Source organism: Saccopteryx bilineata, chromosome 1 (assembly GCF_036850765.1).
Source record: "Saccopteryx bilineata isolate mSacBil1 chromosome 1, mSacBil1_pri_phased_curated, whole genome shotgun sequence".
Lineage (NCBI taxonomy): Eukaryota > Metazoa > Chordata > Mammalia > Chiroptera > Emballonuridae > Saccopteryx > Saccopteryx bilineata.
In genome coordinates this window covers 239,819,942-239,844,392 of record NC_089490.1, presented here as the reverse complement: position 1 = coordinate 239,844,392, position 24,451 = coordinate 239,819,942, and the positions used below count along the sequence as shown (strand labels likewise).

The following is a 24,451-nucleotide window of genomic DNA, read 5'->3' as shown; positions in this document are numbered from 1 at the left end:
GGCCCCACAGGGAGGGAGGGACAGTGCCTCAGGACAACAGAGGATGAGACTCGAGGACAGGCACTCTTCTGTGTGAAAGAGCCTTTCTTTGCATCACGACACAGAGTCAAGACGATATGGCAACCGCTCTCCCTTGCAGGCCACTGCAGCCAGTACCTTCATCACCCCTGGGTGTCCTCCAGCTACTATGGGGACCGTGACATTGAGAATCCGTGGGGTGCCACCGGCATGTCACCCAGCCGTGGGGACAGCAGACAGAAGTACGCCAGAGGCATTTTCTCCTTGGGTCTTCCGTCTCCCTCCTTTTGCACCTGCCTCTGAGTTTGATACCAAAAGGTCTGACCCTGACACACGAGGCCTGCCCCTGTATGATCCCCAGGAGTCCCCTCGACAGCCGGGCGCAGTCGGGGAGCTGCTACAAGCAGTAGCTGCTGAGTGAGGGTCACAGCCAGCCGGTCACCATATGGGCAATGTGACGATAGGAACGTGTTTGGAACTCACAGATGCCTCTTAGCTACTCCCTTTCATCCATGCCCATCACCTGCCAGTGCCTTGTTGTTACTGTCGCAACCTGGGGGTAGGTGTGCTGAGAGGCTGGGCTGTCCCTCCCCCGGCAGGGCCCTCAGAGTCTCCCCAGATGTGCACGTGGTTAGCAGAGTTGGGCAGCAGTGAGTGTGCGAGTGACCAGGCTGTACTGAGCAGTGTCCCTGGGCTCCTGGCGCCTAAGCCAGGCACGTGACGTGACACCTGCAAGGAAAGAAATGTGGGACATCTTCCGAGGGTCTCTGATGTTTTCTTCTGCCACTTCTGGGGGGTGGGGTGGGGTGGCTGTCCTTGCAATTGGACGAGAAATTCCCATGGCGTGGGGGTAGCACCTGTGTGTTTCAGGTGCCATGGGGGCGAGTTGCCCCTCTCTGTACACTTTCCAGGTCAGGGACAGCAGACCCTGTAATTAATAGAAAACCCTTCAGTATGTGGCCTCAAACAGTTTCTTTGTCAGCCAAATGTTGCTGTTCACCGCAGAGGCTCTGTACCAAGAAGCCTGAGTACACTATTTTCTGAGAGTCATTTCTTTTTATCGCCACCCCTCCCCCCCACTGGCCCTCTTTCAATTCCAGGCTGTATTCAGCTGATTCTCAGAATGCTGAACATCGGGTCCTCATACTTGGAAGTTCTTGACTTCTGAGCAGGCCGAGGGCGGCACCGTGGATATGGGGGAGAAGCTGCTGTTTTACCGACCTTCTCTCCAAGTGCGTTCGTTCGTAGGAAGGGTGCTTGAGTCCATTGGACTGTACCTTTCAGTTTCAGCTAAATGCAACTTGGGGACTAGCTTATTCCAAACTAAAAAGGAAAAAAAAATACACAAAGAAACGCATCTGCTTTCAGAAGTGAACTTTTTGTGAAAATCATGGCACATCGGGATCTTTGCAGTACGTATTCGGAAGCACTGATGTCTAACAGAGAAAGCTAAGGTTGTATGAAGCTGCGGGGGCAGGGGGAAGCCATGCCACTGTCCTGGGGTCTTTTTGAGCCGACCCCCCCGACGGGCACTCAAGTTCCAGCCACCCCGAACAGTTCAGGATAATGGGGGGTTTATGAGCCCGTGGGGCTGTCTGTGCCCCTGCCTGTCCCTCCGTCATAGACCATCTCTCCCTTCCTCTGTGGCCTTTCTGATATGTATTTTAAGGGGCAGTTCACATTGTATTTTAAGTTGCAGTTCACATGTCACCGTCCCTGTTCTGTCCCACTCTTCCTCTGGGTCCCCAAAGAGCCTTTCTCTGCAGGAGTGGTATCAACTGCAAATGATAACTGACGTTTTCCAGTCTGAATTGCTTCTAAAATAGGCATATGAGAGTTTTAGGGAAGAACTTTACTTTTTTACGGATTAGCTTGGAATTGTATACTATTTCAGGGAAAGGGTTAAGCCTCTGAACCACGGAATTATTGGGAAAGAAATGAAACGGAGCTGCTTTCTGTCACCAGTGGCAGTGCTTGTCTGGCGGGAAGGTGTGGACAGTCCCTTGGAGACCTTGTGGAAATGCAGGTTCCCATCGGCAGGCAGGTCTGAGGCGGGGCTGACCTTCCGCGGAGCTACTTGCTGGTCCTTAGACCACAGACACTTCAAGGAGCAGGGACCCATGAGCTAAGCAGCTAGGCTGGGAAGTTGTCCTTTCGGAGCAGGCTTAGCCAATGGATAAGAACCGTTTATTCAAGAACTGTTTACTGGGTGCCTGTTCGGGATCACGGAGGGTGTTGGCGCTGGGATGTGGAGATGGGACCTAAGGCTACGAAGGGGGAATCTCCCGGTCTGATGAGGGAGAAACAACGTTACCAGTTCTGGCAGCCGTGGGGGCAGACATTGGTGGGCTCTTTGGGCGCGGAGTAGTAGCTAGTGTGGGTGTGCGGTGGCGTGATTTCAGGGTGGTTGAGGCACCATGGGCCATGGGGACAGGCAGTGGGGGGAGGTGCCTTCTCCCTACCCTCACCCTCCATCTCTGGGAGCCTGACACTTTCTCTGAGATGTCCCCAGATGTTCACGTGGCACATGTGCCCCTCATCCCATGCCTGCCAATCCGCTGACATCACAGACCCCGTGGAGGCACTGGTTGAATGACTCGAAGTATTTTCCATGCCTGGCCTCCAGGGAAAGCCCTGATGGGAACACAGAGGGAGGGCATCTCAAGCTTTGCTTCCGCTTGATGACCTGACAGGTCACCTTGATGATTCCCAACGAGGATCTCACCAAACTGATGGCCACGTGAGCAGGCTTTTCCTTTGTCCCCCACCATGAGGACAGATTGGGTGCAAACCTGCAAAACCACGTGGCGTCCCAGGTTCGCCCTGGCTGCCCTGCTGTGGACCTCGCCGCCCCTCGGCTCTCCACGGCCGTCGGAGGCTTTGTTGGATATCGGATTCTATTTGGGAAAGCTTCCTGCAGGGCTGGAAAAACAGGAAGTTGGCATCTCCGTGGGCCGTAAATCAGTGCCGGACGGAAAGCCCCTTCCTTTGCCGCTCACGGCGCCCTCAGTGCTGTAACCGCACCTTGTTAAATACATGTAGGAAGCTGTGAGGATGCTTTGGGGGGGGGGGGCTAAAATAAAAACACGCACACAGAGATATAAAACCCCTGGATCTCCACCCCCAAACACTGTTACCTTATTTGGGCCCCCGTTTTCTAATGACTAATACTGTAACATTTTAATATTAGGACAAAAAAAAAGTGCACTTCTGATTGTTACCTGGTTGATCCTAGATGACGGGCTTTTCCTTTTTTTTCTCTCTGTAACAGCCTCATCCCACCTCCTTTTTAAAAATTGTTTAATTCCTCCATGTTTTGAGCTCACACACAGGAGCTTGTCTCCTGATCTCTCTTGCTTTCTCTGTCTGAGAGGGTCCTTCTGGTGGCCCTCTGTGGCTCCACCTTCTATGCCTCTGTAAGCAGCACCCACATGTAAATGTCACCCCTTCTGTCACATCCTCCCTGGACAGCAGTGACACATCAGGTGCCCATCTGGCTGGAAGAGGCACCTGTGTTTTAGTGTTGAAAGTGCACCAGGTTCTGGTTAGTGTTCCGAGGTTGTCCAAAAAAACCCGAAACCAAAACAAAACAAAAAACCCCCAAACCCCCCAAAAACAACAAAAAAAACCCCAGAAAAAAACAAAAAAACAAGCATCAAAGCAGAAACCAAGGAGCCACACTGCCTTCCCTTGGTGCCCAGTTCTGCTCCAGGGGGCTACTTCTCAGGATGTGACATGACCGCATGATAAGGGCGTGTTTTCTTACCTTCTCCTCGTGTGAATGTATCTTGGCTGGAGTCAAGGGAAGGTGGGTACATCCCACAGGTGAGCAAGAAAGAAGCAGGTGAGAGAGTCGAACATCCCCATCTCGTCCATGGTGTGTCTCGTAGAATCTGTCCTGACCCCAATGGAAGCACCTGCTGGGTGGTTAAATGCCTGGGCAGTGTGGTTCGACCGAGCTGGGTCTGCGTCCCGGCCCCGTACCAGCTGTGTGACCTCAGGAAAAATCCAGTCTTAAAGCCCCTGTTTCCTCCTCTCTGCGGTTCTGCCCCCCCCCCCGCCCCTGCTGCCTTGCTCGGGAGTGGAGTGTGGAGGGCCCAGCGCCCCTGAGTGGACAGGGTTCTTCCTCATCTCTGTCCAATTCACTTCAGCGACACTCTGGACATGCTTAGTGACAGCACACCCCCTTTTGGCCTCTTTCTCTTTTTCTTTTTCCTAGCAACAATTAAACATGCCACATTTCATGTTGGTTCTGAGCCTGTCCACCAACAAAACCCACCACTGCAGCCTGATATCAGTCCCCAAATGATTAATCTTCTCAGTGTCACACGAATGTCTACAGGGATTGAAGAACCGCCAGGGTGTTTATGTTGGGTGACCGTGCCTGGACGCTTCCCTCTCAGTGCTAAGGAAAACTGGCCTGTGTTGTTCAAGGCACACGTCAGGATCACTCAGTTTCACGGCGTTATGACCTGTGCGAGGCTAGACCTTCTCTCCACAGGGCTCTCAGGAAAACACACACCGGGGACGGCTTCAAACAGAACGCCAAACTCAGTTAAGGGCACGAACCTCTTCAGAGTTACTGAGAATATCAGATGGAGCAGTCAAGCGCACATCTTACTGAACTGTGGTATTCTCGAGGCGCCTCATGCTGGTGGGTTTAGCAGCTTTGGGAGTGTTCTCAGGGATGGCGGGGCCCCTGCTCCCACCCCATGACTTCTGCTGGCTGACAGGCAGGCCTTTCGAGATGCTCCTTCTCTCTCCACCCATGTTTAAAAATGTATATGACCGCTTGTAAAAACATCTAGAAACATGATATTTGGTGTCTTGCTTGACCCGTGTGATGGTGATCACCTGAGTGGTCACACTGTACACTTTCCTGGACGTTACATCAAATAACTATGAATATATGTATTTTTGTATTCCCCAGAATGTCAACAGGTGCTTTTGAGTAAGAGGTTGACAAGGGAGATATGGTGTGCTAGCCACTCTTTAGTCCCTTAAAAAAAGGTCTTTAGCCCTGGTCAGTTGGCTCAGTGGATAGAGCATCGGCCTGGCATATGGACGTCCTGGGTTTGATCACCTGTTAGGGCACATGTGAGAAGCAACCATTTGCTTTTCTTCCCTTCCCTCTCCCCCTTCTCTCCCTCTCCCCCTCTCACAGCTAGTGGCTCAACTGGTTTGAGCATCAGCCTCAGGCACTAAAAATAGTTCAGTTGATTCAAACATTGGCTCCAGATGGGAATTGTCAGGTGGATCCTCATTGGGGAACATGCAAGAGTCTATCTCACTATCTCCCCTCCTCTCACTTGAAAAAAAAGTCTGAGTTCTCTAGTAAAGTGCAGTGTTTGCGTCTGATTCCTTGGTATCTTTCTGTAGGACCCTGAGAAAATTCATATCTGACTGAGAGAATGAGTCCTGCTTAAGAGGGAAGAGGTGGGGATGCCAGGGGGTAGGGAGTGTGATGAGGGAGAGCCAGCCAGTCACCACGGCTCATGAGCATTGGAAAATGTGTGACTCTTGTGCTCTTTTGTAATAGAGATAATTATTAATTTCCAAAATTGGACTTTTTGTAGGTTCTTTGTTGCTCAAAGGCTCAGTGATATGGAAGGAGGTTCATCTCTGGAGCATAGATATGTTCCTTTGCAGGGTTAAACCTCATGAACTGCAAAGGCTTGTACCTCTAACTCATTGCAACTTGTGTAGTCAGCGTGACTTGGTGCCTGGTGTGTTCTGTTACCTTTTCTTTTGGAAGCAAATCCTATGGGTGGCCCTAGTTTAGAGATGGTGCGGTGTGTTTAAGAGTGTGGACCCTGGGGCCAAACTGCCTGGGTTCAGATCCTTGCCCCCACTAAGCAGTGCTCTGCTTTGAGTGAGAAGCTTTAAGATGAGGGTAGTAACACCTCATGGGGCTGTTCTGGGGATGAACAGAATTAATAAAGCACTTGGGAAAGTTATTCGTACACAGTAGTGCTACAAAAAAAAATTAGATATGGTAAGATTTTTCTGCCTATCTGTTATAACAGTAAGTGACATAAGATGTTTCATTTTGTGTGTAGACAGATGATGCACATGTTGCATCAAATGCTTCAAGTATCCAACTAAGGACAGGAGTTGGGTGGGGTTTATTCCAGAAAATACCCACAGAGGAAAAGTGTCTGTTTGCGGGGCAGTTCTTGACTCTGTTTCTAGTCAAGGGTCTTAATTACTGAGGAGCTTCTGTATCCAATAGAACGAGAGCATCGAGACTTTTAAAAATGATCAGGCTGGGCATATTGATATTTATTGAAATACTGAGAGAGAAAAAATTCCAGTTTGTTGAGAAATTTCTGGCAAGAACGAACATGACAATGTGTCTTTCACGGATACAGTAAGAGAACATCAACAGGTAACCGACTTGACGCTTGATAAACACGGCGCGGACTTGGGTCCAAGGTCTCTGGAGGAACTCTGTAGTGCAGACACTCGGGACGTTACAGATTGTCTGTTTTACACACATAGACTGACCGTGATCAACCAGGCTTAGCTGGGCCCTTTCTGGGGGTGGTGGGGGGTGTCGGATCTGCTTTTTCTAACCAACCTTGTCATCCATGGGGTAGTTGCTAAGGAGATGATGTCCCATGAACACTGGAGGAATTTTACCTGCCATCTTTGAATGGGCCACTAGCAGAGTGGATGGAACTGTTAGCCACGGTGTAATTTACCAGGTTAATAATACACCAGTATTTGGCACTTTTTAGGTTTCATATGCATCGGGGAGGACTGTTTATTTAAACTCAGAAAACATGGTGCATATGTGTGTGTGTGTGTGTGTGTGTTTGCAATATTCAAGACCCTCCACATAACTATCCCCCTAATCTCCTAATTGCCCCCACCGCTATTTCGCATCCATGATGGGACCGTTTCTTGTGTCTTCTGACCATCTTGGTTTTGAACTGGAGAGCCATGATGCTGCCCACCTGTCTAATGTTCTGGACAGGGGCTCTGGTCAGCTCATTTCTGTCGTCCTTTGAGTTGTGAGGAGAAGAACACAGGTGTCTGATACTCACCAGGGACGGTGGATGCTCGGGTCAGCTCAGCTCACAGGCACCCTTCACACGGGATGAGTGTGAGAGGCGACTAATAACAATAACACAATAACCCTCTTTGCACACACAGAAGTAGCAACTAATGTCTTTGGTATACAACGTACAACGCTCGGGAAAGGAAAACCAGGTACAACTTACCACCCTGGTGTTGAATTCACTGGAGAACAGAAAGCTACGAGTCACATAATTTACAAGAGATATTAAATAAACTACAGAAATAATTATGAAGATTTACAGGCCTTTTAATCAAGTGGATGATTTTAATTCATTAAAACCCTTCTCTGTCCCTGAACTGTGTTCCACTAACTTGAAGGCATGCTACAGTAAACACATGTATTTGGTTTCTTTAGTCTTGGCTATATCTTATACAGAGGTGAAACCGAGGAACAATAAATTAGCATCATAATTGTCTACAGTCAAAACTATGATATACAATATAAATAAACTATTCAAAAGCCAGAAACATTTATGGGGAAAAAAATTAAGGGACTAGGAGATACTTTTATTTTTATTATTATTATTTCTTTTTTTTTTTTTACAGTTTCTACAAGTGATTGTGCCGCCGATAATCTAAAAAAAAAAAAAAATTAAAGTCTAAATGAGATTCCCGTTTTTAAAATTTTTATTTTAGTGTCTCACGACATACAATAATTAATTAAGCCCTGTTAAAAATAATGGCCAATCAGAAAAATAACATTAAGGAAATTACAGCTTTAGCTACTCTGTCCTATGTTCCTACCTCCCTCCCTCCCTCCCTCCCTCCCATCCCCCCACCTGCAGGACCTCAAGAATGTAAACACTATTATTTTATTTGACTTTAGAAGTATTAATACTTTATTTTAAATGTCGATTCACATCTGCACAGCTATACCTTTCAGAATTGTGAAAATAAGGCAAGACTTCCACACCTGGGGGTATTACTCATAAATAACACTGATAGAGATGGTTGGAGGCCCTTCCCCCTCCGCCCTCCAATGTTTGTTCTAAGGACTTTGGTCTATGACTTAGTGAGGTCTGTATCACTCTTTTACTCTCCCTTTTTGGAAGTGATCTAAACCCCTTGACTATCTTACCAGCCACGTATCAATTAAAAAAAAAATCACTGTTTCCCTCCTGTGTTAGGGGATGTTCGATGGAGTTAATCATTTTATCAGCTCTTTCCTACCCTCCACCTCATCTTTCCTGTTTGCATAGCTTTCCAAACTTCCGGTTCCTTTCAATGCCTCAGAACCGTGGCTGGGGGGCATCCCAGCAAACTAGGTCACGTGCTTTATTTTTTAAACAAATGACAAGCGTGGTTTGCTGAAAAAAGACGATGTATCCTAATAAACCTTTAGACCACACAAATTTTTTTAAATAAAAGTCAACCATGCCAAAGCCACATTTCAGGAACTGTAGCAGAAGAAATAAGGTCTAACTTGCTTTGGCAGTGGGTGCCTGGTGCTGGAAACATTTGTTGCCATTTCCCTTAATCCGTGGATGCTACTATGAGATCCCAAGAAGAACACTACCTGCAGTCTTTGTTTTTTTAAACATTAGGAACACGCGACAGAACAAACTAGAACATATTCAAAATGGCAAGCGAACATACATTGTTCATAGACTGTCCTCGTGAGCTGGTTTGCAGATCTCAATTAGCCTTTCCCAGGTGCAGCTTCAGGTGGGTGTGGCTTAGTCCTTAGCATAGGTTCCACGGTGGTGATGGTCCTTGAAGGGAAGAGGGGAGGGGCTATTCCAGGTGTAGCTGATAGATTCTTGAGAATTGTTTTAGGTCCCGCTTCACCCAGGAGAAGGAGTTGTCAGCTCAAAACTAGCCCTCTCCCACCCCCCAGTCCCTCATTGTATTGATATAAGCCTAATTAATGACACAGATCATCAGTTTCTAAATTTCTTCATAGCGGAGATCAGTTTAAATATACAAGAATTGTTAGGTCCGTGTTGTTTCCTCTGGTGCGGTGTTGGTAACCCTCTGTGAGTTCGGTCCCCTCTAGAACAATGTCTCTTGTGGGGGGGGTCTCCTTCGGGGGGGGGATGGGAAGCTTTTGATTCACAGTTTACAATACACATACCCTGATACGTCATTTATTTGCTATTAAGTGTTTGATTATTATGCCTTTTTCAACGCAATCCCTTTTAAACCAAGTGTTTTTTTTTTAAATTAGTGTTGCTTGGAGCAGTTCAGAGTATTTTTTCTTTTTATCTTCCCTTTCTTCCTGTTCTGTTTTTCCTCCCCCCCTCTTCCCCCTACAACCAGTCTCTTTTTTTTTGTTTGGAAAGCAGAGCTCTCCCAGGGCCTGTCACTCAAGCCCTTTTGGCGTGTAGCATCTCGATGAGCAGGTTGTTGTACGGCACATCGCCGTTCAGGTGCTTGTAGTAGAGGTATTCCTCAGCCTGCATGCTGATGGCACGGATCTCGGGGAGTCGGAGAAGGAGCTGCCCAAATTTCTCCGCTTGCTGCGGGTAGTTGCACATGGTGTAGTCCAACAGGGCGGCATTGACTTGTTCCTGAACCCCTTCCACTAGCTGGAAGTTCTCAAGGTTTTTGACATCTAAGTGGAGAGAAGAAGAAAAGAAAGAAAAAGCACATGAGTTCATTTCTGCTTACTACAGTCCTGGGTTCGGTTCATGGAGGTGGGTTCCTCCTAACTTAAAACATGCTCCCTCTGTGGCTGAGTATTCAGGACATCCCACTCACCTGCCTTCCCGGTCCCTTGGCCACAGAAGGGCTCGGGAAGAGCGTCTTGTTGAAATTCTGCATATTCCTCACATCAATTAGATGCCGGTAGCTTTCAAGCAAGGTCAACCCTTTTCATATCTTACAAAGGGAGAGGTTGAGGGTTCCAAAAGAAGAGGGATCATTATATCGCCAGCAAATGAGTCCCCAGGGGGAGACCGGTCTTAACCCAGTGTATTGCACAATTCATGTAATTTTGTATTAATTTTTCTGACCCAAGGTGAAATCTGTGTCCAGGGCTTGACGTCGTTAATTCTAATAGAAAGTGACAGGGTTCTTGTTTCTGTTTGACATTTTCTAAATGACTCTGAGAAGCCTCTGCCTGGCCGAGCCTATGCTAATGGACCATCTGGTCCACTCCAGTGACTGCCAACCAACGGGACGCGCGGACGCGCGCGTGGGGGACGCTCTGAAACGCGGACCGCAGTGACTAATGATCTCTATCGAATGAAAGCACTGTCCTCCAGGCTGAACACCAGCCAGGACGGCCTGTACCCTTTCACCTGAATATGTGGTGTCGGCAGTCTGACCCTTTGTTTGTTTTTTTTGTCCTGAGTCAGTCAGAGAGAGATAGTGGACACTGGACATTCACTTAGCCTCACTTCTGGTGACCATCCTATTGCTATTTTTTTCTTTAAATGTATTTTTAATATTTTGTATTGATTGATTTTTTTTTTAGAGAGACAAAGAGATGGGGAGAGGAAGAGAGAGAGAAGCACTCACTTTGTGGTTCCACTTAGCTGTGCATTCACTGTTGGCTTTCCATATGTACCCTGATCAGGGATTGAACCTGTAACCTTGGTGTTTCAGGAATGATGCTCTAACTGACCGAGTTAACTGGCTAGGGCCCCCACCCAAGAGGTCCTCTGAGTAAATGACAGGGAGGCAGAGAGTCAAGGAAAAAAGGCAAAATGACATACAAATGCACACACAGACAATTAGAGAGGGACATTGTTACATTGGAATGTCTCTTCTGATGTTTATTGGTGTCAACAGTGCAGCTTTTATACACTGTATTTATAAAAAACCTCTGATGGAAATATGTAGAGATGTGTGTGCGTGTGTGTGTTTACACACATCATGCTAAGGGGGCAAACTGAGGCAGCCACTCCCTACCCCTGCTTTCTTTTCCAATTGGACAGAAATGAGAATGTGAAGAAAGCTGCATAATGCACAGACTCAAAGGTTCAATGTACCAGACTCAGTTCTCCGTTACCATAGTAACTCCTATCCAATATTTTAGGCTCTGTACTATGAAATTTAGCCTGGACCTCAGTGCCTGTCTATTCTGGGATCTCAGGATGCTTTTATGATAAAGGCCGCCTTGCATTTGCTGATGAAATGCATCCAGGATGATTTTGTGTTTATGTTGAACCCATAATTTTGCATTAAACACCCCCCCATCCGTCCCCACATCTCTGTCCCCCAAATGAAAAGCAGTGAGGAACTGGTCGGGAATTGCTATAGATAGTGTGAGCCTTGGATACCACATTTGTTTCAAGGAGAGATGGAATAATAATAATAATAATAATAATAATAAAATCTTTGGCTATTTATTAACAAAATGTGCGACAAATGCTATACCATAAGAAAGTTGGACTTTTAAACTGGTGGCCAGGTTGCGCCTGCTCGAACTGGTTCTGCAAGAGGCACTTAACTGTGAAGGCGCTTCCCGTCTCTCTTATTGGAAATATTTAAACATCATTATAAGTTATTTTAAAGTGCTTAGTATTAGCTACATTTGGCTCAGCACTAGAAAATGTAAACAGTTGGAAAGGGTTTGGATGTATCGTACCGGTACCCACGCTAGCTTTGTCCTCCACCCCGCCTGCGACACCTCTGCTGGCTCACCTTCCAGGTATGGACAGAGGTCCTTCGTGAGCATCGTGACCAACAGCCAAGGTTGCTGTAAACCCATTCATCTGAGTTCTGACAAAATTCTCACTGCTTCTTCTCTTTGCCTTCTACCCAGAAGACCGAATTCAGCCTTCTCTTTGATGTACAACGAGGATGTTAAAACAGAGAACAAGCCACATCCAGGGTTACAGGGAAGATATACACACATCGGTAGCAGTAAAGCGAAAGATTGATGTGGAGGACTGTTTCTTGCTACGAGGAAGATGGTCTCCTGACCAAGAGACGCTAACGAGAGTCACAGAGATTCAGTAGGGGAGGTCAGAGAAACCTGCACAGTGCGGAGTGTAAGCTACGTCAATAATTCTTTCTTTAGAAAGTGGTCTTTGAAACTTTCTTTTACTAATAAATGTATACTTTTTTGGAGAACTATGTTCAACCTTCTATGATAAATTATGCCACTAGGTTAAGAAAAGGAAAAAAAAGTACTAATAAACATAAGCCAAAGGGATGGATGAACTGTTATTGCAGAATGATCATTTAAAGCAGTGGTAGTCAACCTAGTCTCTACTGCCCACTAGTGAGTGTTCCAGCTTTCATGGTGGGCAGTAGTGGAGCAACCAAAGTATAAATAAAAAGATAGATGTAACTATAGTAAGTTGTTTTATAAAGATTTATTCTGCCACACTTAGCAAAAATCTGACATAAAGTACTTGTTAAGTAATTATTATTATATGCTTTAACTTGCTGTAACTCTGCTTTATAAATTTTATAAAGTCAAGTTACTTCCCTACTTTATAAATCACCATTACTGTGGAACAGGTGAGCGGTTAGAAAATTTTACTACTAACAGAGATACAAAGGTGGGCGGTAGGTGTAAAAAGGTTGACTACCCTGATTGAAAGGCTTCCCATCAGCATTCTTTGGATCATGTCTATAAATACTGGTCTGAACTGGTAACTTTCTCCCAAGAGTTTAAAAAATACACAGTGTCCTTCTGTAGGAAACTATACATATATACAGTTTTTCTCTACAGTTCTTCAGGGTTGAATTCACAAGACTGCATTAAAGAACCACTCTGCTATTTGTGTAAATTTGGCATGAACTGTAACAGGCGTGATGCTTCATGGCTCCAAAGGTACTTGCTTACTGAACAACTACTTTGTTTCTGTCTCTATTCAGGCAATTTATGATTTGCTTGGTGATGAAACTACAGGGTTTAAAAAAGGAAGAGAAAGATTTTTGATTGGATTACTTGTTTCCTGGTCACAGAGTTCCTGGACCATCTCTCTGCTCTGGGTTAGTTTCAGCTGTGGGTCCCCCCTTATTGCCCTTTGTACTGTTTGAATAACTGTCCATCTTGGGCTGAGGACTAGACTTCAGTCAAGGCACTATCCCCAGAGAAAATTAATGTTTGCTTTGTGTTCTCAGTGTACTTATCCAAGGATGCAAGGGTGAAATGACCTATTACAGGAATGATCGTATACATCAAATTTCTTTCTTTTTCTAATTCAAGGCTGGCTTTCCAAAATTGATTTCTATACCAGAGCGCTCCCTGGAATCCCATATCTGAAACGTTGCAGTGTTTTCAAAGAATCCTGCCCTGAATCCTTTCTGTGATCTGAATATTACATCTTGGTTTATGTGTTTTGCCAAAGGGAGTTTTCCCAGGTCAGTGTGCTTGAAGGGAGATGTGCCCATACTTGCACCTGAATTGGGATCCCTCGTTCTTACATCTCTCTCATCTCCAGGCAGGAACTTTCCCCACCATGGTCGAGTGGGTTCATGGTTCACGAGGACCTAGGGTGACGATGGGGAAGGTAAAGTAACAAAGACTTGGAATTGTCCCCTTGTCTGGCATTCATTTTAGGAAGTCAGAAATGTCTAAACGTGGCCCCACGACACTCATGGAATTAGTTTTTCTGTCAATTTGGGCCCTCCCGTGAGAATTTAAAACGAGAGTGACATTTAAAATCGCAGCCACGTTCTCTGGGAACGATCCTCCGACAAACCAAGCCCACCCATGCGGAAACTGGCTGGGAGCTGGAGGATTTGGGTCTTAACTTACCTACTGCAGGAGACTATCACAATGAAATTCATGCATGAACTGATCTTAAATTAAAAAAAAGAAAAAGAAAAAGAAAAAGAAATCTGTAAAACCTGGACAAATAATTCCATGTTCTGGAGTCCTCAGAAATAGATGTTTCTGAGATTTGCTGTTTGGTCCACCCATTAAATAGCACTGGACCCCATTTGGATTTTAGGAGAAGAACCAGCCAGAGGACCAGAGAGGTCCTGAAACCCAAATCCCCCCTGTTTCTCTGCGGTGCCTTCGGATGACTCTCATGGTCTCAGGTCTCTTAGGATGACTCTCACAGTCTCCAGTCTCCGGGGTTGGGACTGCGCTGGGGGGCCCCTTTGAAATGGATGCAAGCTCTGTTGTAATACAATTTGAAAATGCAAGCTAATGAGCCCTGTCATTACACATTCCGGGCTGAAAATGGCGTGTAAACAGACAGAGGCGTTTTCTCCAGCCCTGTCTCGATAGCCTTTAAATTTTGATGACTGGCCAGGCGTTTTCCGTTACTCCTCTAAGTATCCATCTCTCATCTGTGCTACTTGATTCACTCAGGGACTAATTACCAACTTTTTTATAGGAGGCCGCATTACACTAAGCTCGTGGGGGGGAGGTGGTGTGCTCAGATGATTTTTATCCTTATTGGAAAGTAAACCCTTAGGTCTTCTTGAATATATTACAGCCTCAGCTTTGTGGGCGTCCCCAGCATTTGAGTTGCTCTGTCTGAAGATACAGACTCTGGTTTCTGCCGCCCTGGCACCTGCTGCATGGCATGGCCCATGAACCCTTCACTCAGTGTACTTTTTAGTGGCACGTCCTTTGCTGGGCATGGGGGGAGGGGACAGGGGCAGAGAGCTGGGAGGCCCCCATGGAGTGTGCTGTCTTCTGTTGAGAAGATGATTATCTTTGTTAATCTGCCACACATGTGGGGGTGGGGGAATCTCATCTTGTCCTTTAAGAGGTAGGAAAATGGGGAGCATCTCTTCAGGGATGGCAATCTGTGAACTGGGGGGGGGCTCCATCATCCTCAGAACACCCTTTGCTTTGATCAGTGGGAATAGCAGAGAGGAAATGAATTTTCTGTGAGGTGTTCACTTTTAAAAATTCATTTTTAGAGGACCCTGCTTTAAAATAATGTGTAAAAATAATTTGTAAAACAACCTGTCAAAACAAATTTGTAAGGATGTGTGGAGATCAACACGCTGGTACTTTCCGTTCACTGAACAGAGAGGGAGGGCTGTGGAGAGGTTGGAGGAGGAAAGACAGGGTCCTTTCAGGCTGATGTCTAAGATTTGCTCTTTCCAGCTTAAGTTGAAACTCAAAAATTTAAATTTATCACCACCGAGTCCTTGATAAGAACGTGGGTGTAGTTTATTAACCTGAAAGCTATCTTTAGTATCTTAAACATACAATTCAGTGCCCTCATATGCAAATTACTAACAAGAACTTAGTATTAGCCCTGGGCATGGGCTGTGTGTAAAAACATCTGCGTATAGCATCTGCGTTATTTATGTACATAGAACAAAAAATAGTAATGCCTGTTAGAGTGCTCTGTAAGTTACGCACCATCAATCCATGCTTGTATTTGCTCTTGTACATAAGTAACATGCGTACTCTATGTCCATAGTGTCACACACCATTCCTGCCAAAGAGTTGCATTTTCCTTATTTCATACCTTCATGTATATATACAGTGTGTGAGTTCACTCATCCATCCCTCCATCCCTCCATCCCTCCATCCCTCCATCCCTCCATCCATCCATCCATCCATCCCTCCATCCCTCCATCCCTCCATCCCTCCATCCCTCCATCTACCCACGCATCCCTCCATCCACCCATCCACTCACCCCCCACCCATAAATCCATCCATCCATCCATCCATCTAGCATGTCTGATAGCCTGGGGCTAGGCCCTGTGCCAGGTGTTGAAGGCACAGAAATACCAGACACTATTTCTGTGTCAACTAGTTTAATGTAACACAGATAAGCAGTGGGTGCCTTGGGCACCTAACCTAGAGCCTGGGGGACAAGAAGGGTTCCTAGGGGAAGTGACACTGGAGGAGTTTTGAAAAATGAGCCCGAATAAGCCAAGCGACACAGGTAAGCATGGCGCTGGGCAGACGGCACTCTGTGCACACAGCCTTGTGCACAGAGAGGATATGTGAGGAATGAAGGAACAGCTCGCTTGATTAAATGCCACTTTGCCCCAAACCAAAATCTTTCCTTCTGAGTTTATTTTTCTTTTGCTTTCGACACGCGGCTCCTCTTCTGTATCAAATTCATGGCAGACTGTTTTTATTTTGCATAGAATTGTTCCACAACAGTGAGAGAAAATCACCAACTCCACAATGCATTGTGTTTTCTTGAAAAATGGGTTTGAACAGGGATTTTGGTGGTGGTGGTAGGGCTTTGACCATAGCACCAAGACCGCCTGTTCTCACATTCTCTGGGCTCCTCCCCATGTAGAAACCTGGACTTTGCCAGGCTCTGTGCCTTCCTCCACTCATACTCACTCAGGGACCCATGCAGGGCTGTAGGTGGGACTCAGGTTCCGTGGATACAGCTGCTCACTGGACGTCTCTACCTGAACGGCTAATGGGCATCTCGAACGCACAGTGTCTAAAACTGATCTCAGTGCTTCTGGCTTCTGAGCCTGCCCTGCCTTCTGCTTTTTCTCTACCAGTTATTGGACCAACAACCCCCACTTGTTGGCACAGACATCACTGCCTCCAGGAAGCCTCCCCTGCCTGAGCCTACCTATCTCTGCAGATTCCATAGCACATCCCATCTGTTCATCACACAGGCATCGGGGGTTACCTGGTTGCCTTACGGTCAAGTGTAAGGGCCTTGTGAACAGCACCTGGCCTTCCCCAGGGCTTGCCCAGTGCCTGGACAACATGGAAACCCATTTCATCCTTGCTGAATGACAGATGATATTTTCACCTCAAATGCATGCATTCCCCTTGCTTGGTTCCCAGAAGATCTTCCCAATATTTCCAACCATGTTTTCCTTGTCCAGCTTTTCAAGGTCTACGCCCTGCCTCCCCAGCCAGACTGCCTTCCCTCAGAAGGCAGAGGTTCCTTCTTTTGCATCTAATTTTGCACACAGTACAAGTATAGAAATACACACACACATACGGCACCCAAGACACGTGCTATTGCCCTTGCTGATCTGAATTAAGCTCCCTTGAGTGTGAAGCACATGCAGATTAATTCCCCAGGAGTATAATGAGCACGTTCTATGAGCCACGCCTCCAGCCATGGGACTCTTGAACGGTGTTTGGGTGGTTCACCTTGTTAGGTTCAGAACCAGAGTCAAATCCAACGTTGCCCAGGATGTGTCCCTAGAAGAGTGCAGTGTGACTCTCAACTGAAGATGTTGAGCTGTGTGAGTAGGGGAAGGAGAACCACTGGGTGTGTTGATGGTGTGAGCTGGCAAGGGGAGTGTGTTGTGTGAGGGTCCACATAGCCTACCTGAAACATTCCCACTTACCGTCTGTATGTACATTTGCAACTTGGTGTTCCAGACTTCTTAGGGATAAAAAGGAGGAAGAAAGGTAATAGTATTGGGGGGGGGTGGCCCTACAATCATAAACTGAAACACGTATGTTTTATCAGTCTCTACACACCAGATGATGGAGAGACCTCCTAAGAATGCAAGAAGAATCAAAGGAAAATAAGAACGTCTCTCTGGCTGGGAACTGATAGAATATTAAAATATATAAAAAAAATTTTTTTTAATTGAATCTTTTAAAAAAAATTTTAAATTGATTTTAGAGAGAGAGGAAGGGACAGAGACAGAGAGAAATGCCAACCTGTTTTGGTATGTGACCTGACTGGGGATTGAACCTGCAACCTTTCTGTAGCAAGATGACACTCTAACCAACTGAGCTCCCAGGCCAGGGCTCAATGGAATATATTGAGCCAGAAAACAGAATGTTAAAGGGGCAGAGGAGGAGGCAATTTCCCCAGAATTTTCTAATAAAGTGGTATGCAGAGCAGTCTTAATTAACACAGGCAAATACGCACACAGCATCTGATAGAACAGGTAGCCTTCAAGTGTACAGTTGATGCAGGATTGCAGCCGCCTCGGCCGGCTGGTTTTGGGGTCATAGTCCTGTTTTATAAAGACTGTCCCCTCAGAACATGGAACTCTTCACGCAGAGCAGCCCTTCCTTGGAGAAAAGCCTGTCTGTCCATCTCACAGCCCCGTCCTCATGTGCACAGGTTTTGGGTCGTATTTTCATTGATTTCCATTCAGAAACTTTTGTGGGGTTTTTGTGTGTGTGTGTGTGTGTGTGTGTGTGTGTGTGTGTGCAGATTTCTTATTCTCTTCGAATAAGCTATGAGGTCCAAGTTTGTTCAGGTGGCAAGTCAGGACTATGAATAAACCAACGTTATCATATGAAAGAGAATTAAACAGGCAGGTCCAAGTGGGGATATATTAAGCCAAATTTAAGCTCCTCCAGTTGTTGAGTTTAGCCGGTGCTAGGTGTCTGGTTTGCCTCGGGATAAATTCCGCTTTCCAGCTAATCGAAAGGGGAGGAAAAAAAAAACTGCCCCAGGAATGATAAAATTTACAAGAGAGGCTGCCGAGCGGGTTCTTGTTAAAAATATTAGCTCAGAGGCATCCTTATCGTCTTTGGGATGAAGACTGTATTTGCATTTAATTATTGGATTTCAAACTTTTATGAACCTGGATCAAATATTAGCTAAGCCAATTAAAATATTGCTTTGTGTGAGTGTGTGACTGGGAGCCCAGGACTGCGTGAGTTACTCAACGGTGTCTCTAAGTTTCTCATGGACTTTTCTAAGGGATGCTTCCGGAGAAAGAAAAAAAAAAAAGTAACATGACAATATAAAGGTAACATTTAGTAGACAAGGTACAACCCGAATAGTTGACTTGAAACAGGTCTCTACATTGGAGCGTCAGTCTAGAAGTTGTATGCTTCTAGGCGTTTGCACCTATGCAATCAATATTGCTTCCTAATTCAGCATTTGAAAGAAATCTCTTTCTTGTAAACAGTTCATGCTAGTCCAGGGGCCACAGGGCAATTGCATCGCCAGGAGCAGGTTCCTGTCTGGCTTTGTCCCCAACTGACGGCTGGCTTCAGCACTGTGTTTGCTCCCCTAGGTCTTAGAGGTGGCAAGGGATCTGGGCTTAGATGCACAGTGGGCAGGGATGAGGAGGGAGGAGGGTTACAGGGAAAAGTTCATGTGCAACTACAGAGCAGAACACGTTTCAAAAACACTGTCTCAACCTGGAATCATTGGGAAAAAGAAAGGCATCCCACTATCTTTATGACATCACCTGTTTACTTTAGATGACCCGTGTTCTGCACACCTCAGTGCCCACAGTGGAGCAGGCAGGAAACCTTGTAAAAATCTGTGTTGGACTTAGTCCTCTGGCACCAAGGACTCCCTGGTGGCAGAAGGACACAGATGTCGTGTCACTGTGCTTCCAACCCCGGTTCCCTGGGTGTGTGTGTGTGTGTGTGTGTGTGTGTGTGTGTGTGTGTGTGTATGTGACCCTGGGAGGACATCTTAGCAGTCCCTCGCATGGACGTGTCATTAGAGGGGAATGAGCCATGGATGTCTTGGTCTCAATTCCAATCTCACTCGTCGTGATGGACATTTGAAACCAAGACCTGAATGTGACACACTTGCCATTCGGAAGAATAAGATGGTCAAGTCAACGCAAGGATGCCCAACCAGGCAGGAAATTCTGCCTCCCACGCCACAGGGAACATGGGACCTAGAAAACACTACAGTGTGCTACTTCATTTGCTGGAGGTTTACAAATGAAGACTCAGCAGCAACTTGAACCCTGTGGCCCCTTGCAGGCACTGGGTTTGGGTTTCACTCTGGATAGGAAGTTTGAAGAATGCCTGTCGGTTTCCTAGGCCGAGTATCTAACTCACAGGAAAGTAAATTTTGTCTCAAGCCAGCAGCTGAAGCAGAAATTCAGGGAGTAAAGAGGACTCTTATGGTGCCATCTGTGTTACAATCGAATTTTAAACGCCGGGGAAGCTTTCATAAGGTTATTTCACAGAACGCAGGCTGAATGTCTATGTCCCACCATTCCTGAGGAAAAATATAGTTGCTTAGTTCTTTTTGAACTTGTATCAAAGCCCTTTCCTCTATCTTAACATCTCCCAACATATCTGGAAAGTCTAGCCCTTTCTTTTCCTGAGCGAGACACACAATGAATTCATGGAGTGAATTAGGAGGAAGAAGAGTAGTAGGAGGAGGTATCTTAATGTTATAACTGATGCTCCCAACCCCTTCTAATTGTACCCTCCTTGTGCCCACGGTAGGACTTGAGAGAAAGCCCCCATGGCTGAGGTCACCAAGATTGCATCTCTTTTAAGTACATTGTAGATTCAGCTTTTTGTTGCCCTTGAGGTTTATGGTATGGGTGTTGCTTGTTCTCTTTCCACTTGTACAAAAATGTAGCATTACCATTGGTAAAATTCTTGCAGCTTGAAGCCACATGCAGACTCATATGTATACATTTGATCTAAGCAGCTGAGGTGTTTTTTTGTTTGTTTGTTTCAGTTTGTAGTTAGAAGATACACTTGTTACTTCTTATTGCAGCGTTTCCCTTAGCTGATTCAGATTCCGCTCAGTAAGGTCAGAGGCGGAAAGGGACGGGAAGGGACCCTTCAGTGGGCCCATACTTACTCCGAATTGTTGGGACAGTGCAAATAATGAAGTGAGGTCTTTGGAGTAAAGAAATAAGGGAAAAGAGGAAACTGATTACCCAACGAGATCATTAGAGGCAAATACTTATCAATGCTTTGCATAACCGGAATTAATAATTCATCCGATTGCTCAGGGACATGTATCTGCATGTGCAAGACAGAAAACCCATATTGCCAATTTTGTTTTGCTTTTTTTTTTAAAACCATGTGGCAGAGACCATAACAAAAATGTTCAGTTTAAAAGAGCTTGAGACATTTTGCAAAGGGAGCTTTTTATTTTATTTTATTTGGTTTGTGTCCTCATGGATTTTGCTAAGACAGCGGTCTTAGTGACTCTCAAATACCTTACATGGGATCCTATTTGTTTTATACAACATTCTCGATCTTGAGCCCTGTACAGGAAGGGACCTAAGAGTGGGTGGTCACCACACCTTTACACATCCAGATACCATCAATTTAGGAGTCGGAGAATGGTTATGGTTTGGAAGATTGCATTGTGGCCGACTCTAGATTATTCAGGGGTGTTACTGGTGCATGTGTTTCCACAGCTAAGAAAAGTGAGCAGAAGTGGTCTTAGATCTGGGCACACAGCACCGGCCCCATGACCCTGGAACAAAGAGATGGCTCATCCTCTCAGCTCCCTCATCTTTTCTGTGTGTTTTAACAGTGATTGCCATGAGGTGGGACCAAGGGCCTGGCCCTTAGTCACCTTGTCATCCTGCTGGGAGGACCACCCTCTAGCCCGCCCTGTATCCTAGGAAAGCTCTGGTGTGGTTCTTCCTCAGCCAGGTGTCAGCCAGCGTATCCGGAGAGCAGTGCTGGTCAGACATCAGGAACCGTGTTAGTAATACTCAGAGCAGCTCTGACCCTTCACGGCACCTCTCCCAAGGGAGCACCAAGTCCGCGGTCATCCCTGCAGCTCGGGGGCCCCTCCATGCCTCCTGAGGAGGTCCCTCCATGGAGGTTTCCCTGTAGAAACAAATTCCACGACTGGGACATAAGACAAAACACCCAGTACTCCTGCACATGGGGCCTCATGGTGGCTCAGTGTGTATAACCCTGTCAACTTCAAGGGCAGCCCGGACAGTAACATCTACTAATACCTCTCATCTTGCAAAGCTTGGGATTGAAAGAACCATTTAAGATTTGAATTTTGGATTATCTTCAGATGCCGTGTTGCCCTTAAGACTCTATTGACAAAGAGTATGCTAGAGAGAACTTTTCAAGTTGCAACATAGCGAAATCAGATCATAACCGGCACCCTGGCCGTCAGTCTGGCAGTGACCGGTCAGTGGTGGCGTCAGGACTGTCTGCTTTTGTGGGAGTGTCCTCCAAGGGCCTCAGTGCTGGGGCTCCTTCTTGGCTGTGAAGAAACAAAGGTGCTTCCATGCCCCAGATTTTAAAATAAACCCTCCTAGCGTTAAACACATCTTGAGATGCTTCTGGCTCTGTCCATCTGTGGTACAGCTAATAAGTGAAAATGGTGTTGTTGGAGCTTTATTTTATTCTATGAGCACATCCTGTGGATACAGAAATGCTTCTTTTAAAAACACATAAACCTGCCTGACTTGTGGTGGCGCAGTGGATAAAGCATCCACCTGCAACGCTGAGGTCACCAGTTCAAAACCCTAGGCTTGCCCAGTCAAGGCACATGTATGAGTTGATGCTTTCTGCTCCTCCCTTCTCTCTCTCTCCTCTCTCCTCTCTCTCTAAAAATAAATAAATCTAAAGAAAACAGAAATAAGAACACATAAACCTTAGATTGTACGAGGTGAATGGAGCCAGTGTTTATCTAGTCTTAACATGTCAGAGCGAAGCAAATTCTTCATCTCCCGACTGACATAGAACCCTGGGCTGTTCTCATACAGAAATACAAAGTATCATCTTGCAATAGCTGTCCAAGCAGTAGCAGTTTGTAAACTGTGGAGCTTTGATAGTTATTATGGGCGACTTAGTAACTCATAAGAATACCAGCAAAGAACAGTTTTCAGTGTTTGTGTCTATGCTATCTCATTTAATGCTAAAGACATCCCCAGTGCAGTTGATATTATTATCAGTGGGAGTACTGCCGCCCCCACTTCTGTGCTGGTTGGTGGCAGAATTGGGACCCGGATTCGAATCCAGATCCATTCTAAATTTTGCTGCTCTGGGCCTGGAGTGATCTCCTGTGTTTTGTTATTGGGAGACTAATTTCTCAGAGCAGAGAAAGTTCCAGGTTGCACTTCCTCCCATGTGCAGAAGCTCTCTGTACAATCTTGGTCCTGGAGTTGTGAACATAGACTTCCGTAATGCCTGGAGAGGCTGGAAGGTGCAGAAGCCTGGATGGGTCAGTAAAATGAGCATCTTTTTAAACTTCTGAAAGGACTTCCAGCCACTCTGGCAGATCCCAGAGAAGTAGATGAGTGAGTTGTCCACCTGCACACGGCCAGTAGCTTGTGAGCAAAGCAGTTTTCTGGCCATGTGTTCATCATGGTCTCCGACAAAGCCCTTCCCTAAAGGTTGTGTTGGAATGCCCATAATTCCTGGAACAATCAGCTTATCCACTTCCAAGGGGTGGGCAGTTCTGGGACCACCAGCAGAGAGGAGTCCTCTGGCTCTTTAGGCGTCCTCTCCTCCTACAGGGCTTTGCTTGTGGCCAGACCAGAGCGCGTGCACAGAGGGCGCCTAACCCCTGCCTTAGGGCCGGTCTGTCCTTTCCTGGATGTGTCCAGTGTGAGCATAGCCCGGGAGAGAGGGAAGTCTGGCATGGGAAATCACACCACCTGTGGCGCTAGCCCTGGAATCCCCCTCACGGGCCCCCACACCGACGCAGGACTCTCCATCCTGCGTGTGTACACACACACACACACACACACACACACACACACGGCCTCAGGACCATGGGCACAAACTGCACACTGAGAGCTGCAGGGGGCCAGAGCAGACCAGGGAGCCCATCGGTGGGAGGACACTGCTGGGAACAGGCAGGGACAGGGACAAGTATACTTGTGAAACACAGAAATGCCCAGTTATTCTTTGTTTCCTAATTGGCATGAATACACTGGATCCCAGATTGATGTTTATGCTGCTACAACTTTAGAATAGCATTTATTTTTTTTAAAAACATGAACTTCCTGTACTTTTCCTTAACTACGAAGAAAATTCAAATCTGATAGGGTTAGGGAATGAAGTAGTGACTACAAGGCAGTCCCAGGTTACGAGCGAGATGAGTTCTGCAGGGTTGCTCTTATGTTGAATTTGTGTATAAGTCAGAACAGGCGCATGGGCCTATTAAATGCAGCTTAGACAGATGTTTGTCTTAACATAGTATTTATTTCTTACCTTCTGGTGCGTATAAATACTTAACCATTTTCAAACCTACAGAACCTATCTCGTTCCTAACCCAGGGACGGCCTATAGTGTATATTGGATTTTCTATGACCTCCTCCCTCAACACCCCCCCCCATCTGTCTCCTGTTTATTTGCTTATTCATGATGATCTCATTCTCAATTCCTGCATAACATGCACTCTTTCATTGTACATGTTTTTTAAAACATGCCGAACGCCCTCTGCACGTGTCAATGTCTGACCGGCAGCCTCTCTGGCGAGGGGCCAGAAGGGTTGATGGCAGATTTGCTGTGACCCTGGATTTCCCCATTAATCTGGCCCTGCAGGCTTGCAGGGGCTGGCGTGGAAAGCCCCTCCTGTGCATAATATCCTGCCCCAGGTTGTCCCGCCGGAGCTGGTCGGTGGGGACTCTGCGACATTCAGGGTGAACATTCTCCGGGGCCACCCAGGGGAAGGAAACGGCGGCATGTTGGGTGTTAGGGTTCAGTGGGCACAGAAAGGTTTCTTCCTAACCAGTGAAATGAAGTACTTTGCTGCCAGGTAACAAACTTATTAAAAAGACCATGGAGAGACACCAAGGGAAGTGTTAGCTTAGATCACAGAGATGCTATGTGGTCTGTCTGGTTGAACAGCATCCAAATAATATCCCA

At 46.3% G+C, this 24,451-nt stretch overlaps 1 protein-coding gene and 1 long non-coding RNA gene across 5 annotated transcripts in view; one reads left to right on the top strand and one right to left on the bottom strand.

Annotated features, from left to right (window-relative positions):
• LOC136310306 (uncharacterized) overlaps positions 1–24,451 on the top strand; it is a 102,134-nt gene that overhangs the window by 36,344 nt on the left and 41,339 nt on the right. The gene's annotated exons all lie outside the window — the stretch shown is intronic.
• NR5A2 (nuclear receptor subfamily 5 group A member 2) overlaps positions 7,347–24,451 on the bottom strand; it is a 99,719-nt gene continuing 82,614 nt past the window's right edge. For all 4 annotated transcript variants that reach the window (XM_066238691.1, XM_066238701.1, XM_066238718.1 and 1 more), the window contains one exon: positions 7,347–9,655. In XM_066238691.1, coding sequence (XP_066094788.1) covers positions 9,408–9,655 — 248 coding nt within the window. In that variant the 3' untranslated portion in view covers positions 7,347–9,407. The remainder of the gene's footprint in view (positions 9,656–24,451) is intronic.